General features: G+C 45.4%; 1 protein-coding gene across 1 annotated transcript; it reads left to right on the top strand.

The window, feature by feature from the left end:
* The first annotated feature begins 1,232 nt into the window (after positions 1 to 1,232).
* Positions 1,233 to 16,664, top strand: LOC123086681 (protein CELLULOSE SYNTHASE INTERACTIVE 3). Its single transcript, XM_044508458.1, has 7 exons — positions 1,233 to 1,412; positions 3,157 to 3,288; positions 3,523 to 6,577; positions 12,477 to 15,021; positions 15,323 to 15,777; positions 16,004 to 16,120; positions 16,210 to 16,664. Exons 2-7 carry the CDS (start codon positions 3,206 to 3,208, stop codon positions 16,366 to 16,368), a joined length of 6,414 nt encoding a protein of 2,137 aa, XP_044364393.1. The 5' UTR covers positions 1,233 to 1,412; positions 3,157 to 3,205; the 3' UTR covers positions 16,369 to 16,664.
* The last annotated feature ends 861 nt before the right edge of the window (positions 16,665 to 17,525 follow it).

Consider the following 17,525-nt stretch of genomic DNA (forward strand, 5'->3'; position numbering starts at 1 on the left):
CATGATGGCAAACTAAGGCATAGCCTAGTGGTGGGAAGGGGCTGATGCCTTCCCACTCACCCAGGTTCAAGGCATGGTACTTGCAATCTGGATTTGTTGCACCAATTATACTGTAAGGGGTTCCCTTACAGTTTTTCTGTCAAAAAAAAGATTGATGCCATGGTGCAATCAAACGAGTTGATATTGTTGAAGTCGTTGGAGATCAAGAAAGAGTTGGTCGAGAAGAAGGAAAAGGAGAAGCAAGAAAAGTGGCAATTGCTCAAGGAAGAGGGGCTGCGTAAAGCTGCCATTAAGGAGAGAAGAGCACGCGCTGCAGAAAACAAGGCCATGTCCAAGCTGCTTGCCGAAGAGAACAAGATCATGTCAATGAACCGCAATGACATGGACGATCTCACCAAAACATGTCATGATATGACAAGGAGAGAAATCTTGAAGAGGAGAATGGTTGCGTCGGCCGGTGCGTGCTACAGTTCCGGAGATGTTTTCTCTGCTCCATATGGTGGCAATGTCGACGATTTTGGTGCGGGAGTTGAAACAAGCGCCGGAGGTGGATTCGTTGGTGGCGATGAACTTCAAGATGGACTCGACCAAGATGGTGCGGAGTGAAGATCGATCAAGATGGTGCCGGACATGGGCGCAAACTTTTGCAGAGCCCTCTTTTGCGTTTGTCGTACTTAACTTGGCTTTTATTTGCGCGTAAAACTGTGTTATGTCATTTGCATTTAAACTTATTTATTGAATTCGTGAAATATACTTTTTTACGGGCCCGTTGAGGGCCTGCATCCGTGTCCGTCCGAGCCAGCCCGCAAAAGCGGGTTTCCACGAGATGCAAACACGTTTTGCGGGCGGCCGGATGCGGGGTTTGCTAGAGTTGCTCTAAGAAACTCCCTATAAAATCACTTTTTCGGGTCTGTAAAATTTCACGGAAGTTGTCTAGCGATGTCTTTTCTCAGTCGGTAAACATCTTTCTCTATTTTTTTCTGTATTCACTAAAAATTTCCACGTTTATGAAAATTGTTGGAGAAAATTTTCTGACCCAATTCCGCGTAAACGGTGGTTATTTTATTGACACGGTCGAAGGCGCTCTAAATGCCTCCACTACCGCTGCGTAGTACGACAGCGATCTGCCCGTTACTAAAAGAGGAACGCAGTTAATTTCCACTTGACAGCCGAGGCGGCCGTCCATGTCCACTCCCGTAATAACGCGACAATGACAGGAGTGATCCGCAAAAGACACCACCCCTCTCCCTCCCCACTTCCCCTGTTCCAAAAGCTTTCACATCTCTCTCTCTCCCTCTTCACAGTTCACACCCACACTGCGCGGCACAGTGGGCGTGTGGGCGCGAGACCAGGCGTCGCCTCCTCCTCTCCCCCGCCCCGCTCTCGCCGCCGGACGTCCTCGCCTGCCGCCGGTGAGCCCCCCTCTCCCGCTCTCGTTCGTCGATCTCTCTGGCCAGGCGCGCCCTGCAGGGGGCTGCCCGCGGCGGCGCCCAGTTCCGAGCGATTCGCGCTGGTTCTAGGGAGTATCGTGTTGCGTTTCGTTGAAGCCTGGCGGTCGAGATCTCGCCTGCGATGGCCCCACTGGCGAGGCGGAGGAGGTGGGCGGCGGGATTTTGGTTGGTTCGCGTGATCGGGGTGGGGGGTCCGCCGTCGCTTGCCGCTCCGCGGTGGCGCGAGGAGCGATCTGGGCCAGGCCGTAGTTAGGTGCGCACGGAGGGGAGTAATTCTCGAGGAATTCTGTCGCGACCCGCTTTTCTGTTTCTTTGTTCATCCGCACTTTAGTTTTCGATAATGTCTTGTTTGAAGGCCGTGGTCTGATCTTACCATACTGTAGAAACGGCGTGCTTTTCGTTGGGTCATAGAGAGACAATGCTCAGTCGAGGCAGCCATTCTTCATTGGGATTTCAGGAGTAATTGATTGAACTCCGCACCACGTGGAATGGTACAATTTTGCACTCACGCTTGTCTTAAACTCGTTTAGTGCTAGTATGGTCGTTCCTATCCCCGTGCATTGGCAGCTCTGGTCCGCAGCTGCTTTTTTGCATTTGTAGCACCTTCTGCTGCTGGGTGCCTGTCCTTCCTCAAATTTGGTGAATTGGGGAAGGCACCTTTGTCATGAAGCTAGACACAGTTGCTCGGTTGTTTGGAGCTAATTGCTATATGCATTTGGACTTTGGAAGTGTGTCTGTGTGTGCGACATGCGGTAGGTGTCATTGCAGCTGAGGTGTGCAAGGAATCTCGCCGCTGAAGTATACTTGCGTGGAATTTGGGGATAGGATGATAGATCACGGGCGATAATTTCGAGTTTTCATCTTTGGCAGTTAAATAGGTGGAAAGTACCATTTTTTTGAGATCTGAATTTCCCCATGACGATTCTAGCACTGCCAGTTGGATGTCTTGGAGGTAGGGACGGGGCTTGCACTGGTACTTGCGGTTGTGGTTTTGATGTTCCATTGATTTTTCTTTTGAACTGGATGTTCCATTGAATTGGATCCATGAAATGGTGACCATAATGGAATTCTTTTTATCAGCTACGGCTGAATATTTTTTTCCTTGAACACGCATCGAAATATGCATCACTCCTCTGTTGGTCTTTTCCTGTTGGAGCAACTGCAGTCAGTTTTGTATGATCTGTTGCAATAAGTTCAAAATTGATACCTATTCAGATCTAAGACTACTATTGCTGTCATATTGTTTGAAACCTGACGCTGGTTTAATCATCCTTTTGTTACCTATCTATTACCTGGAACAGAGACTTTGGTTTTTGATCTTGCATTTAATATTTTTTAGTGAGAATGCAAATCCAGTATAAAATTTAGAATAAAATATGAGTTAAAATTCCAATAGCTTAGGTTACTCTCTATCACGACGTTCACAACATTTCATTTATATGTTGAACTATAGGTGATGGGTATATTCTTAGTTTTTTTTGCTGTTAGAACTAGATCTGCTGACCATGGCTATCAGGCTATACATCTTTTAATATTGCACTCTTAAATTAACATGATTATGTTATTATCTTGGTATCCACATGATATATCATATATGTGGTTACCTTTCCACCCTTTTGGTATAATGTAAGTTAATTTGAAATATTGATGACACAAGCTGGCAATATTACTTTGTTATGTTGAATACTTTCAGTTTGTCTTGTAGGAGGACATATAAACCAATTAAGGTTGTAAACGTCGGTGGCTGTTCAATCATGCCGATATCCAGCTCATCGGAACCTCGAGACTCTCGAGATCCTACTTCACCTGCACCATCCACATCATCTTCTAGATCAAGGTATAAAAGATCTCAATTTCATCACTGTTAAAAAAAGATCTCAATTTTCTCACTGCTTCTTTTATTATGTTTATTACACTGGAAGTTTTCATGGAATCAATTGCTTTGCAAAATTAGCTTAGCTTTCTTTGGGTTGCTATATCCTCGTGTAGCGACCCTTCATTTCATTTTAAGCCTTTAGTCCTCTTTTTATTATTCACATTTTTTAACTATCATTGCTTATTCTCTATATAGGGAAGCATGTAATCTTGCAGAAGTTGATGATCCTGGAAGTGCAATGTCCACTGTTGCTCGATTGCTGGAGCAGCTACATGGTAGCGTGACATCACTACCAGAGAAGGAAGTGGCAATTAAACGATTACTTGAACTTGCCAAGGCGAAAAAGGATGCAAGGATTTTGATAGGTAGCCATTCTCAGGCCATGCCATTATTTATATCTTTCCTTAGAAGCGGGACATCTTCAGCCAAAGTAAATGCTGCGGCCCTGCTTAGTGCACTCTGCAAGGAAGAGGACCTGCGTGTCAAGGTTCTCTTAGGAGGTTGCATACCACCCTTGCTCTCTCTCTTGAAGTCTGAATCTGCTGAAGCAAAGAAGGCTGCCGCTGAGGCTATTTTTGAAGTGTCTTCAGGGGGTCTTTCGGATGATCACATAGGCATGAAAATATTTGTGACAGAAGGCGTTGTGCCGACTCTTTGGGATTTGCTCAATCCTAAGTCACGCCAAGATAGAATAGTTGAGGGCTTTGTGACTGGGGCTTTAAGAAATCTCTGTGGAGATAAAGATGGTTATTGGAAGGCCACACTTGAAGCGGGTGGAGTAGAAATTATTACTGGCCTTCTTTCATCCAAGAATACTGCTTCACAGTCAAATGCTGCCTCCCTTTTGGCACGGTTGATCTCTGCTTTCAGTGATAGCATTCCCAAAATCATAGCTGCTGGGGCTGTTAAGGCCCTTCTTCAGCTTCTGAATCGAGATGATGACATTGCTGTTCGTGAAAGTGCAGCTGATGCTTTGGAGGCCTTATCTTCCAAGTCTACTATTGCAAAGAAAGCTGTGGTCGATGCAGGTGGTCTCCCTGTTTTGATTGGAGCTGTTGTAGCGCCCTCAAAAGAGTGCATGCGAGGGGTTACCTGCCATTCTCTACAAAGCCATGCTGTTTGTGCTTTATCAAATATTTGCGGTGGAACCACTTCATTGTTGCTTTACCTGGGAGAGCTTTGCCAATCACCCCGGTCAGCTGTGTCCCTTGCTGACATTCTTGGAGCACTTGCATATACGTTGATGGTGTATGATGGCACTGATGGTAAATTCTTTGATCCTGTTGAGATAGAAAACATTTTGGTTGTGCTCTTAAAATCCCATGACAGTAAGCTTCTGCTTGATCGTATTCTTGAAGCTTTAGCAAGTCTATATGCAAATGCATGTTTCTCTGGCAGACTTGATCACTCAAATGCAAAGAAGGTTCTTGTTGGGCTGGTCACTATGGCTTCCGACGATGTTCAAGACCATCTTGTTCATGCCTTAACTAGCTTGTGCTGTGATGGTTTTGGATTGTGGGATGCTCTTGGAAAGAGAGAAGGAGTTCAGTTGCTAATATCATTGCTTGGACTTTCCAGTGAGCAGCATCAGGAGTATGCAGTTTCTTTGTTAGCTATCTTGAGTGATGAAGTAGATGACAGTAAGTGGGCAATAACAGCTGCTGGAGGTATCCCTCCACTTGTCCAACTACTTGAAACAGGATCTCAAAGGGCAAAGGAGGATGCAGCTCATATCATATGCAACTTGTGCTGTCACAGTGACGATATCAGGGCATGTGTTGAGAGTGCTGGTGCTGTTCTGGCGCTGCTTTGGCTTCTAAAGAGTGACAGTCCTCGTGGACAAGAGGCGTCAGTCAAAGCACTTAAGGTGCTTATACGGTCTGCTGATTCTGCCACAATCAATCAGCTGTTAGCACTGCTGCTCAGTGACTCAGTGAGCTCAAAGACACATGCCATTACAGTTCTCGGGCATGTCCTTGTGCTGGCTCCTCAAAGAGATCTAATCCAGAATGGAGCTCCTGCTAATAAAGGGCTTAGATCTCTTGTTCTTGTTCTTGACTCATCAAATGAAGAATCTCAGGAATGTGCTGCAACTGTGTTGGCTGATATTTTCAGTATGCGTCAGGATATTTGCGACATCTTAGCAACCGATGAAATTGTTCAGCCATGCATGAAGCTTTTGACAAGTGGAAATCAAGTTATTGCAACACAATCTGCTCGAGCTTTAGGAGCACTCTCGCGCTCGGCTAATACCATGTCGAAGAACAAGATGTCATGTATAGCTGAAGGTGACGTGCAACCTCTCATAGAGATGGCCAAGACATCATCCATTGATGCGGCTGAAGCGGCAATTGCTGCATTGGCAAATCTCTTATCAGATTCCCAGATTGCTAAGGAAGCGCTAGATGATAATATTGTCCAAGCTTTGACTAGAGTCCTAAAGGAGGGGAGTTTAGATGGCAAGATTAGTGCTTCACGGTCACTTTATCACTTGCTCAACCAATTCCCCCTCGGTGAAGTTTTTCCAGATTACTCACTCTGCTGCTTTATAATTCATGCACTGCTGGTGTGTTTATCTGGTATAAGTTTGGAAAATGTTACTAGCTTGGATCCCCTGGATGTGCTTGCATTGATGGTGATGACCAAGGAGGGTGCTCATTTTAGCCCCCCTCTGCGGACTGCCTTTCTGGAAGCCCCAGAAAGTTTAGAACCTCTGGTCCGCTGTATCAGTGTTGGGCTTCCCCCTATTCAAGACAAGTCCATTCAAATTCTCGCAAGGCTATGTCAGGACCAATCTTCTCTGCTTAGTGAGCAGATAAACAGAAGTCAAGGCTGCATTGATTCTCTTGTCAGTAGAGTTATGGAATCGACAAACATGGAAATAAGAATCTCCAGTGCAATCACCCTCATATCTGCGTTGAAGGACAACAGAGAAGATTCAATTGAAGTTCTTGAAGCATCAGGACATCTGAAGAGTCTAATATCTGCACTCATTGATATGTTGAAGCAACATTCCACTTCAACATCCCTAGACATTGAAGTCTGGAAACCTTACACAGAGAAGAGTTTGTTCAATTGTGAGCAGGATGTTTTGGATGTGCCTGAATCGGGAAAGGTTCTGGAAGAAACTGTTGCACGTTTGCTCTCACTAATTTGTTCTTCTCATCCCAGGAGTAAAGTTACTGTTATGGATCTTGGTGGTGTTGACATTGTTTCTGATAAACTTGCTAGCCACTCTGCTAGCCGACAGGTGCATGTTTCACTTTTTAATCTCTATTTTCCATTGTGCTGTTATTACATTTTTCTTATATCTTCAGCTCCAATCACTTGATGATAAAGTTAAGTTTTTACTTCGCTGAAATGCTATGCTTGTTTGATTTGAGGGATGCATCAACATAAATGGTATCTTTGTGGGCCAAGCACTTTTTTGGTTCTGCATTGATTACTTTAACCTGGCTCCTTTATGAGTTAGTCGGCTCTTTTTGGGTCCAGGATTTCTCTATCCATGTTAACCGCTTGGTGCCTCAAGCTGTTCTTCAATGTAAGAGCAAACCGCTCAACTTGCAGAATGGTTTAAACTTTAAAGTGGTCAATTAACTTAGATCTATTGTGCAAACTGATCAGAATCTCATCAGCAGGAGCACCACGGGCCATGGTGTCTCGCTGAAGAGGCATTTTTATTTTTATTTTGCAAAAAAGAACCCAGATGCTTTTATCGGGTGTTGTATGCCAAAATACATCTTTCATGATGAGCCCCCTCCTCTCTTTTGGTTCTGGACTGCACAAGTGGCGTGCTTTGCCGGCTGCAGCCGCCGGCCTCTCCTGCCATCAGAGTGGGTCGGTCCATACACCGACCATGTGGACCCAGCCTGTACACAGTCACCTCGGCGGCGCCGCCAATTCTGTTGCCGTGGCTCTCCCGCATTGTCTCCCTCGTCCATAGAATGCCTCTGGCCACTCGTGCCCGTCGGCCTCCGCGTCTTATACAAGATATTTCTCCACCGCTTCTTCCCCGCCTCCACGGCCAGTGGTATGCCGTCGTCGGGATGTGAGCTCTGCCTTGACAGCCATGCATCCTCATACCTTCGAACGTGGTGCTTGCACACCGGCGTGGGGACAACCATGGTGAATGCCATGAGCAGCTGGCTGGCGCCCATCTGCTGCATACCAACGAGTTCACCGGCACCCTGCTCAAGAGCCTGTGCCAGGTTGTGATCGCCGTAGGGCAGTGCTACCGGCATCTTGTCGCTCACTATACCTTTAATGGGTGTTCGTCTATGGCTGGGTGATTGTGCCGGTCCTCAGGAGTATCTTCCTGTTCGCAGCAAGCCATCACAGCTGCACCGGATGGGCACCGGCTGACTGCTCATGGTGTTCGCATGGCCACTGCGGTGCTGGTTCAGATGAGGAGGTTGGATTACTTAGTCCCAATTTGATGACTGCTGAATAGGGTGGAAGGATGAAAACCAATAGATCTGCCTTGTTTTTGCCTTTCAGTAAGAAACATAATACGTAGAAATAGGTTGCTTGCTGAATATGATGCACCATTGGTGTGATAATTTTTCTCAGGATCATATACTGTGAAAGGACGTTTGCCTATTCACAATCCTAATTAGCTATCTACATACATGTAGCAGTTACGTGACATTGCTATCAATGAGAAATTTGATCTTAACCCACACTTTACTTCTAACTTTGATAATTTGCCCCCCCCCTCCCCCCCGCCCCCCTTGAGATTGACAGGTGGGGCTGGGGCCACTAGCCCCTTGAGATTGACAGGTGGGGCTGGGGCCACTAGCCATTGAGACAACCCTGGGGCAAATCATCAAACCCCATGTATGTAAGTGGGGCAATAGCTAACCTTTATAGATTTGTCCTTTTCACCCCTGAGATAGCCTCACACTTATAATGCACAGCAAGGGCAATGTGGCTGCATGAGTCCCTCAAATACCTCATTGTTGCCAATTTTAGGAGTCCAAAGTTCTTGAATGATCTAGTTGGATACGATCATCTATTGAGTTTTTTTTTTGAACTTATGGCAGATTCACTTCGTACCATCTATTCATCTTAGTTAATTGCTAATTGTTCAGTACCAATTTTGTTGTCGAGCTAACGAGCTGAGACGAAGCGCAATCGTGTTTCACTAAAATTGACTCATTTATTTTGGAGCCAAATTTGAGCACAATGAGTGCTTATGAACCTATCCATTAGGCAGATATTGTTTTTCCGAATTGAGGAGCAAACCCCATTCGGCAGATTAACGAGCTTTTCCCTCAACTCTAATTAAGTCCCCGGTTCCCAAACCAAGTCTGTTGTGGCAATTTGTTCGTAAGGGTGGGTCTTGCTGTTTAACCTTATACATGCTACTACAGGATGAGCTTGTCGATCAGTATATACTTGCATCAGCAAAATATATTCATCAGCACATATGAAGTTACTGCTTACATAAAAAATAAATTCATCACCCTAATTAAAACATAAAAATAAATTCCTCACCAATGCTTGCAATACCTGGGATAAATAGAAGTCCGGTGATACATCCTGCATATAAACTGTAGTTACTTTGCAAGTATTGATACTTTAGTCAGTCTATATGTTCCTTTTTTGACCTTTACATTCCGATAGACTCCAGACTGGAACCATTTGTTTTGGTACTAGAGTTAGAATGAGATACAGCTGTGCAGAAATTACGTTGTACATTATTAGTACCTAATTATCCAACTGGAGTTGAGAACTAGATGTGGAGAAGGAGAGGAAGTGGAACGGAGAGGTACAGTGTCGGCGGGGGTGATAGGTGAGTCAGGAAAAGTGAGGAAAGAGATATCCTGCACTGAAAAAGTCGAGGAAGATGGGCGTGGGTAGAAGGGACGAGACTCTTCAAAAGTCACATCTCGAGAGATACGCATCCGACGACCAATAGGATCCCAACAACGATAGCCCTTATGCTCATCACTGTAGCCTAAGAAGACACACTCAACAGACTGAGCAGTCAGTTTGGTGCGTTCGCGAGGGGCAAGAAGAACATAGCAAACACAACCAAACAAGCGAAGCATCGAATAATCGGGAGAACGATCAAAAAGTCGCTCGAAAGGAACACCACCCTGTAGAGCAGCGGAAGGCTGTATATTGATAAGATAGGTGGATGTGGAGACGGCCTCAGCCCAAAAATGAGGCGGGAGAGAGGCAGCAATCATCAATGCACGAGCCGTCTCAAGAAGATGTCGATGCTTTCGCTCAGCCACACCATTCTGAGCATGAGCACCAGGACAAGAGAATTGAGAGAGAGTCCCGTGCTCAGCAAGAACACCACGCAACATCTTAGAGATATACTTGCCAGCGGAGTCAGCACGAAAAACACGAATGGGTGAAGAGAACTGAGTATGAACCATGGCAGCAAAACGCTTATAAATAGACAACACCTCAGAACGAGAAGTCATGAAATAAAGCCATGTGTAACGAGAGAAATCATCGATGAAAATAATATAGTATTTATGACCACCTTTCGAAGCGAAAGGGGCCGGACCCCATACATCAGAATGGACTAAATCGAAAGGACGCTTAGACACGACTCACTATGTGAATATGGTAACCGAATCTGCTTGCCAAGACGACAACCCTGACACTCTAAAGAGACATCTCCTGAGACAGACCCCAGAAGGCCTCGACGAACTAAAGAAGACAACCGAGAACCACACAGATGACCAAGTCGATGATGCCACTGCTGGAAGGAACCAGTGACGGAGGCAACAGAAGCGGAAGAACTGGCGATGGTGGTGGCAGCAGAAGGAACATGAAGCCAGTCCAACTCCCAAAGACCCTGAGAATCACGGCGGCGAGGGCCAGCCCCAACCAGAGTGTGCGTGTGACGGTCCTGGACAGAACAAGAGTCAACGTCGAGGATGACGCGACAACCAGAATCCGTAAGTTGACCAGCAGAAAACAAATTCATGGTAAGTCGAGGAACATGAGCAACATCAGGAACAGAATAAGGAGTAGTAAGATTGCCTCTACTAGCAACAGAAAGTGGAGTACCATCAGCAGTGAAGACATGAATAGGAGAATCCAGTGATCGAAGAGAGGACAAAGTGGAGGAATGAGAAGACATATGAAAAGAAGCTCCAGAGTCCAGAACCCATGGGGATGTACCTGACTGTGTAGAGGGTGATTGCTCAGTGCGGGAAGCATCAGTCACAGAACCGGCAGTACCCGTCGAGGAAGAACCTGAAGCCGCGAGCAGACGCTTAAGTCTCAGAATATCCTGCTCAGTCAAAGCAATGGCTGAAGCTGTCGAGGTAGATGACGAAGTCCCTGAAGATGATGATCGAGCCTTGCGCAGGTGTTTCTTCTTCGTGTAGCACTGAGACTCAAGATGACCATCATTGTTGCAATAGGCGCAATGTGGACGGGGGCGACCTGAGCCTCCAGAAGGAGTGGGCAAGAGCGGCGGAGCACTCGAGCGAGAAGTGGTCGATGGAGCAGGTGGCGTAGGAGCACGAGTAGCAAGCACAGAGGGAACCTCCAGCAAACCAGCACCACGTAAGCGAGTCTCCTCAGCACGAATCTCAGAAAGCGCCTCCATGAGAGAAATACGGCCACGAGCAAACAACTGAGCACGCCGGGGCTCAAACTCCTTACGGAGCCGAGACAAGAACTCATAGACGCGATGAAACTCCAAATTGGCCTGGACAGCCTGGCAATAGGGGCAGGTACGACACCCAGCACTATGGAGAGAATCAAGCTGGCGCCAGATAGCAGAACTCTGTGCATAGAAGTCATCAACAGTAGAGTCACCCTGCTGAAGAGCATGCTCCTGACGGATCACAGAGAGGTATAAGGCATCACCAGAGGGCTGATAGCGCTCACGAAGACGGTTCCACATCTCAAAGACAGTAGGAAGACCCAGAAATTCAGAAGCAAACTGAGGCAGAACACTAGCAGTGAGAACAGCTGCAGCACGAGCATCATCATCAAGCCACTGGGTGTAAACAGACAGAGCACCATGATACATCTGAAGAGCCTCCTCATAAGCTAAAACCCTCTCATCATAAGCACGATCAGCAGCCTCATCAGCAAGCTTAGCCGCATCCTTGGCGGCCTGATTAGCATCCGTAGGAAGAACCGATGGAGTTGGCGGAGTAGGGGCCACCGGAGGAACTGGACGTGGCGGACAGCAGACCTCGCCAGAAAGAACACCCCAAAGACGGATGCCACACATGTGAATGCGCATGAAGCCAGTAAACTCGGTGTAGTTAGTACCATCAAAGATCACCGGACAGCGAGGGACAGCAACATAGCCCGATGCAGCAGACAATTTTTTTTTTAGAACCGACTAGACTTGGCGAAGTGCGCGGGGCTGGCGAGCGGGGCTTGGTGAACGACGGCTGTAGCGCGCGGGGCTAGCGATGTTGTGCACGCGAAGTGCAAAGCTAGCTAGACCAAACCTGATGGATTCTCAAGCAACAAACACATAGACGTAGATGACGCATACGTGAATTTACTTGGCCGGCTGCTGGATCGGACGGGGCTAGCGGCGGCTGTGGCGCGCGATGGATAGAACGGAGCGACCGGATCGGGCGGGCGGCCGTCCGCTGGAGATAACGCCGGCGACTGGATCAGAACCAGGGAAATCACGGCGGTAGAATCCAGCAAGGGGAACGACTGGCGGCTTGATCCGGATCAGGGAGCACTGGCGGCTTGATCCGGATCAGGGAGCACGGTGTGGACGCGATCAGGAGGAGAGGGAATCGCACGGGCGGGAGCGAAGGCAGCGGCCCAGCCTGGCGATCCACACGGCGGCGACGGAGAACAGAGCGACGGCCACAGAGGACGGTGGCGTCGCGAGGCGGATCAATCAGCACGAGTTGCGGCGTGCAAAAAATTGACCTAGCTCTAATACCATGTTAGGAATAAGCAGCTTGTATTCCCATGAGACCATAGGCCGATATATATATACATGTACAGGTGTGGAACATATGCAGGAAACCCCTCATACAACGGGATAAATACAAAAGGGGTACATGACTTATATTATAACTCTAACAGTTGTCAACTGGCTAATACTTGTTTTCTTAGTTCCATTACATGTCCATATTTTACTGTTTCTTTTCCCATGCAAAATTCGAAGCTCTAAATAACGCTTCATGTTACAGGAACACGATGAAGATTCAGGGAGTGTATGGACTTGCGCCCTTCTATTGGCTACTTTATTTCAGGATTCAGTGGTAGTTCAATCTTCAGCAATAATGCGAATTATACCTTCTTTAGCTTCATTGCTAAGATCTGATGAGATTATGGACAAGTACTTTGCTGCTCAATCACTGGCTAGCCTGGTTTGCACTGGAAGCAGAAGTATACAGCTCGCTATAGCAAATTCTGGTGCAGTTGTGGGTGCTATAGCCATGATTGGGCTGATAGAATCTGATATGCCAAACCTTGTTACAATGGCTGAAGAATTCAAGTTGGCAGAGAATCCAAGTCAAATAATATTGAAAAGTCTTTTTGATCTTGAGGATGTTCTTACTGGTGCTACTGTTCGAAGGTCCATTCCCTTGCTAGTGGATATGCTTAAACCCATGGCAGACAAACCAGGAGCACCTCTGGTTGCGTTGCACCTATTGACTCAGCTAGCAGAAGGCAGCGAAACAAATAAAGTTGCTATGGCGGAGGCTGGAGCTCTAGATGCTTTAACCATGTATTTATCTTTAAGCCCACAAGACTCGACTGAAACTACCATTATCAATCTCTTAGGGATCTTGTACAAAAATCCTGATCTGCTTTACTATGAATCCTCACTTAGCACTTTGAATCAACTTGTAGCTGTCTTACGGTTGGGCTCAAGAAATTCTAGGCTTAGTGCAGCAAGGACATTGCAGAACTTATTTGATTCAGAGAGTATAAGAGATACAGAAGTGGCTAGGCAAGCTATACAACCATTACTTGACATGCTTGAGTCAGGAACTGAAATAGAACAGCAAGCCACACTTGGTGCTCTGATCAAACTTTCTGCTGGCAATATCTCAAAGGCTTCAGCTATGTTTGATGTAGAAGGCAACACACTTGAAAGCCTCTATAAAATTTTATCCTTCAGTTCCTCCTTAGAGCTTAAGAAAGATGCTGCTCAGCTCTGCTATGTTTTATTTGAGAATTCTGACATAAGGGCATCACCGATTGCCACAGAATGTCTTCGCCCCCTGATATCATTGATGTCATCAGGCTCTAGTTTGGTTGTTGAACCCGCTGTCTGTGCTCTGAGCAGACTACTGGATGAAGAGCACAATGCAGAGATTGCTGCGACTAATGAAGTTGTTGATCTTCTTGTTAGTTTTGTTCCTGGGACAAACTACCAGTTGTCAGAGGCGTCTATTGCTGCTCTTATAAAGTTGGGCAAGGATCGTCCAAACTGCAAACTTGACATGGTTAAAGCTGGTATCATAGAGCATGCGCTTGATATGATTCTGGATGTTCCTGTTTCTGTTAGCTCATCCATTGCTGAGTTACTTCGCATCTTAACAAACAACAGTGGCATTGCTAAAAGTTCTGCTGCTGCAAAAATGGTGGAGCCACTTTTCTTGCTATTACGTCGCCCAGACGTTACCATGTGGGACCAGCACAGCGCATTGCAAGCACTTGTGAATATTCTGGAGAAACCTCAGAGTCTAGCAGCGTTGAAGTCAACTCCTAGTCAAATTATTGAGCCGTTAATATCATTTCTTGAATCTCCCTCTCAAGCAATCCAACAACTTGGTACTGAGGTGCTATCACATCTTCTGGAACAGGAACATTTTCAACAAGATATAACTACAAAAAATGCAGTTGTCCCTCTGGTGCAGCTTGCTGGTATTGGTATCTTGAGCTTACAGCAAACTGCAGTTAAAGCACTTGAAAACATATCTCAGAGTTGGCCCAAGGCTGTAGCAGATGCAGGTGGAATATTTGAACTTTCAAAGGTAATTGTCCAGGATGACCCTCAGCCAAGTCAAGCATTATGGGAGTCCGCAGCACTTGTGTTATGTAATGTTTTGCGTTATAGCTCTGATAACTATGTTAAAGTCTCACTGGCTGTGCTTGTAAGATTGCTGAACTCGACTATGGAGAGTACTGTCACAATAGCTCTCGGTGCTCTTCTTGTGCAAGAGAAAAGCAATTCACGGTGTGCTGTAGCCATGGCTGAGGCTGGGGCTGTACGTGCACTGTTGGAACTCCTTAAGAGCCATCGTTGTGAGGAATCTGCAGCAAGATTGCTTGAAGCACTGATAAACAATTCAAGGGTCCGAGAAACAAAAGTTGCCAAACACTCCATTGCTCCTCTCTCACAGTACCTGTTAGATCCTCAATCAAAGAATCAGGCAGCAAAGTTTTTGGTGACTCTCGCACTAGGTGACATTTTCCAGCATGAAGCCCTTGCAAGAGCAAGTGACTCCGTATCTGCCTGTCGTGCTCTTGTAAGCCTACTTGAGGACCAGCCCACGGATGATATGACAATGGTTGCTATTTGTGCACTCCAGAGCTTAGTGATGCACAGCAGGACAAACAGGCGTGCTGTTGCGGAGGCTGGAGGCATTTTGGTTGTACAGGAGTTGCTTCTGTCTCCAAATGTAGATATTGCAGGACAGGCTGCTCTACTAATCAAGCATCTTTTTTCAAATCATACACTTCAAGAATATGTATCTAACGAGCTCATCCGTTCTCTCACTGGTTAGTCACTGCTCTTTCTGCCGGAATCATTTTTTTTTTCATTTGCCTGCTTTTCATGTTCATTTGTAATTGCTGTACCCTTCTGCTTTGAAAACAAAACATTTTTTCTGTTATCCTTTTTGTCCTTGATGGGCTCTATCACAGTTAAAACTGATTTGTGCCCCATAATTGCAAAGCTATCAATCATTATCCGACCCTTCCAAGTGATTGATCAGATGTGTTATGCATTAAATAATGAAGTTGCAATTACTAAATATCCCTTCACAATTATGTTTGTAATCTAACCTGCAATTTCTTGCAGCTGCCTTAGAAAGAGAGCTGCTCTCTACATCATCTATCAATGAAGTTATTTTGAGGACCATATATGTGATATTCAGCAACTTCAGAAAGGTCCGATTTTCTGAGGCAGCAACATTGTGCATACCCCATCTGGTTTGTGCCCTGAAGGATGGAAGCGAGGCTGCCCAAGAGAGTGTGTTAGACACCCTTTGCTTGCTCAAAGAATCTTGGCCCCAGATGAATGAAGACATTGCTAAGGCCCAGTCTCTTATTTCAGCTGAGGCCATACCTGTACTACAGATGCTTATGAAGACCTGTCCTCCCAGTTTTCATGACAGAGCTGATAGCTTACTGCATTGCCTGCCTGGTTGCTTGACCGTGACCATCTTACGTGGGAATAACTTAAAACAGACAATGGGGAGTACAAATGCATTTTGTTGCCTGCAAATAGGAAATGGTCCTCCAAGGCAAACCAAGGTAAGTTCTTCCATGATGCACGTTAATTTCATTCTATGATGCACGTGTTGCTCTGCACCCAGTAATTCTGTGAAATGACCATTGCAAGACTGATAACAAGACAAGGTCTCCGAATTGGATATCAATAAATTAAGTGGATATCACTATATATTTGTTGGATATGCATACTTACTTTCTAGTTGATATGTTTATCATCTGTGATTGTTGATATTTGCATTGATTGCAGCTGGTTAACCAGAGCATCTGCCCGGTATGGAACGAGGGATTCACTTGGTTATTCGACATCCCCCCCAAAGGGCAGAAGCTGTACATCTTGTGCAAAAGCAAAAATACATTTGGAAAGGTATGGTGTAGTAGCTTCTTAATCTGTATCCCCTTTTCTTGGTTCTTGTCTCTAGTGACTTGTATCTAAACTCAAAAACTTTGCTTCAGTCAACCCTCGGAAGAGTAACCATCCAGATTGACAAAGTGGTCACCGAGGGAGTTTACAGTGGGTTCTTCAGCCTCAGCCATGACGGCGGTAAGGATGGCTCAAGAACACTAGAGATAGAGATTGTCTGGTCAAATAGACCGGCCAATGACAATATGTAGCATGGCTAATTTCACATGGTGCCAATATTATTGTCGGGACGCTTAGATGTAAATCAGCCCCAGAAACATCCACATTCATTGCAGTGTAGAAAATGACATGGTTTACAGACATCTGCCTCAAGATTATTTCGAGGTCGTTCTTGGTTTAGCCCCTGTAGCTGCATACGGATTTTGGACCGGCTATTTTGTTTGTACAGGTTTATTTCCTGTATTTTGGACCGGCTATTTTGTTTGTACAGGTTTATTTCCTGTAATTATAATTTAGAGTAGCCTGGTGTGGGTTTGAAGAAACACAATTTCGTGTGCTGTCTCCATGTGCATGTGTGCTCTTTCGATGTATCTTGTAGTCTTTTATCTGTTGTATCATTTTTCCGATCAACAAGGGCTCACACCAGTTCCATTTCATGGAAACGAAACCCAAAAATACAGTAGTTCAGCAGTTCAGAAAGTAAATACACATCTCTCAACTCTCTTCCCTCATCCTACCATCTAGTTCAGGTAGCAAAGCATAAACAGCAATAGCCCAAGATGACCTCAACAACCCCACAGAAGCAAAACACATAACAACAGACCACATGAACATAAAGCGGCTGGAGCATGATGACATGGATGCTATCATTCGTCTCAGGTGCTTCATCAGGAACTCCAAACATTGTGATGCCATCAAGCACAACCAGCATCACCCCAAGTTAGTAGCTGAGCCTGAGCTTCTGAGCAGTTGTAACAGCCCAAGACTGATGATATTTTTTAATTAGCATAATTATTTGTTGCATTAGCATGCCATCGTGTCTACTTTACATCAATCTTGAAATGAGGTTGATTCAAACATTCAAATTTTAGTAAAGGCAAAACCCTAATTAAAATGCAACTTTAATAAAATGAATAGATATAATTGAGGGGTCCATTGATGGAATCTTCTGAAACTCTGGATATTGCCTTCCACTAATATTAGGGAGCTATTAAATTTATTCCATGATTTTTGTATCACTATATTACATACCTATTGTTCAACCCCAAAATAATAATCAAAATGAATTTATTTTGTTAAAGATTAATAAATATAAGCCCTAAATGCTGATTACTTTTTTGTGGCCTTAGATTGAAAAGCAGCTAGTGCATAGTGACATGGATGCTATCATTCATCCCAGGGTGCTTCA

The sequence above is a fragment of the Triticum aestivum genome, chromosome 4A (genome assembly GCF_018294505.1).
Source record: "Triticum aestivum cultivar Chinese Spring chromosome 4A, IWGSC CS RefSeq v2.1, whole genome shotgun sequence".
Taxonomy (NCBI): Eukaryota; Viridiplantae; Streptophyta; class Magnoliopsida; order Poales; family Poaceae; genus Triticum; species Triticum aestivum.

What these genes read in the sequence shown, in the direction of transcription:
- LOC123086681 (XM_044508458.1), top strand. Translation starts at nt 3,206, where the DNA reads ATGCCGATATCCAGCTCATCGGAACCTCGAGACTCTCGAGATCCTACT. An exon ending in GCCACTCTGCTAGCCGACAG is followed by an intron (nt 6,578 to 12,476) that starts GTGCATGTTTCA and finishes TTCATGTTACAG; the next exon opens with GAACACGATGAAGATTCAGG. An exon ending in GCTCATCCGTTCTCTCACTG is followed by an intron (nt 15,022 to 15,322) that starts GTTAGTCACTGC and finishes AATTTCTTGCAG; the next exon opens with CTGCCTTAGAAAGAGAGCTG.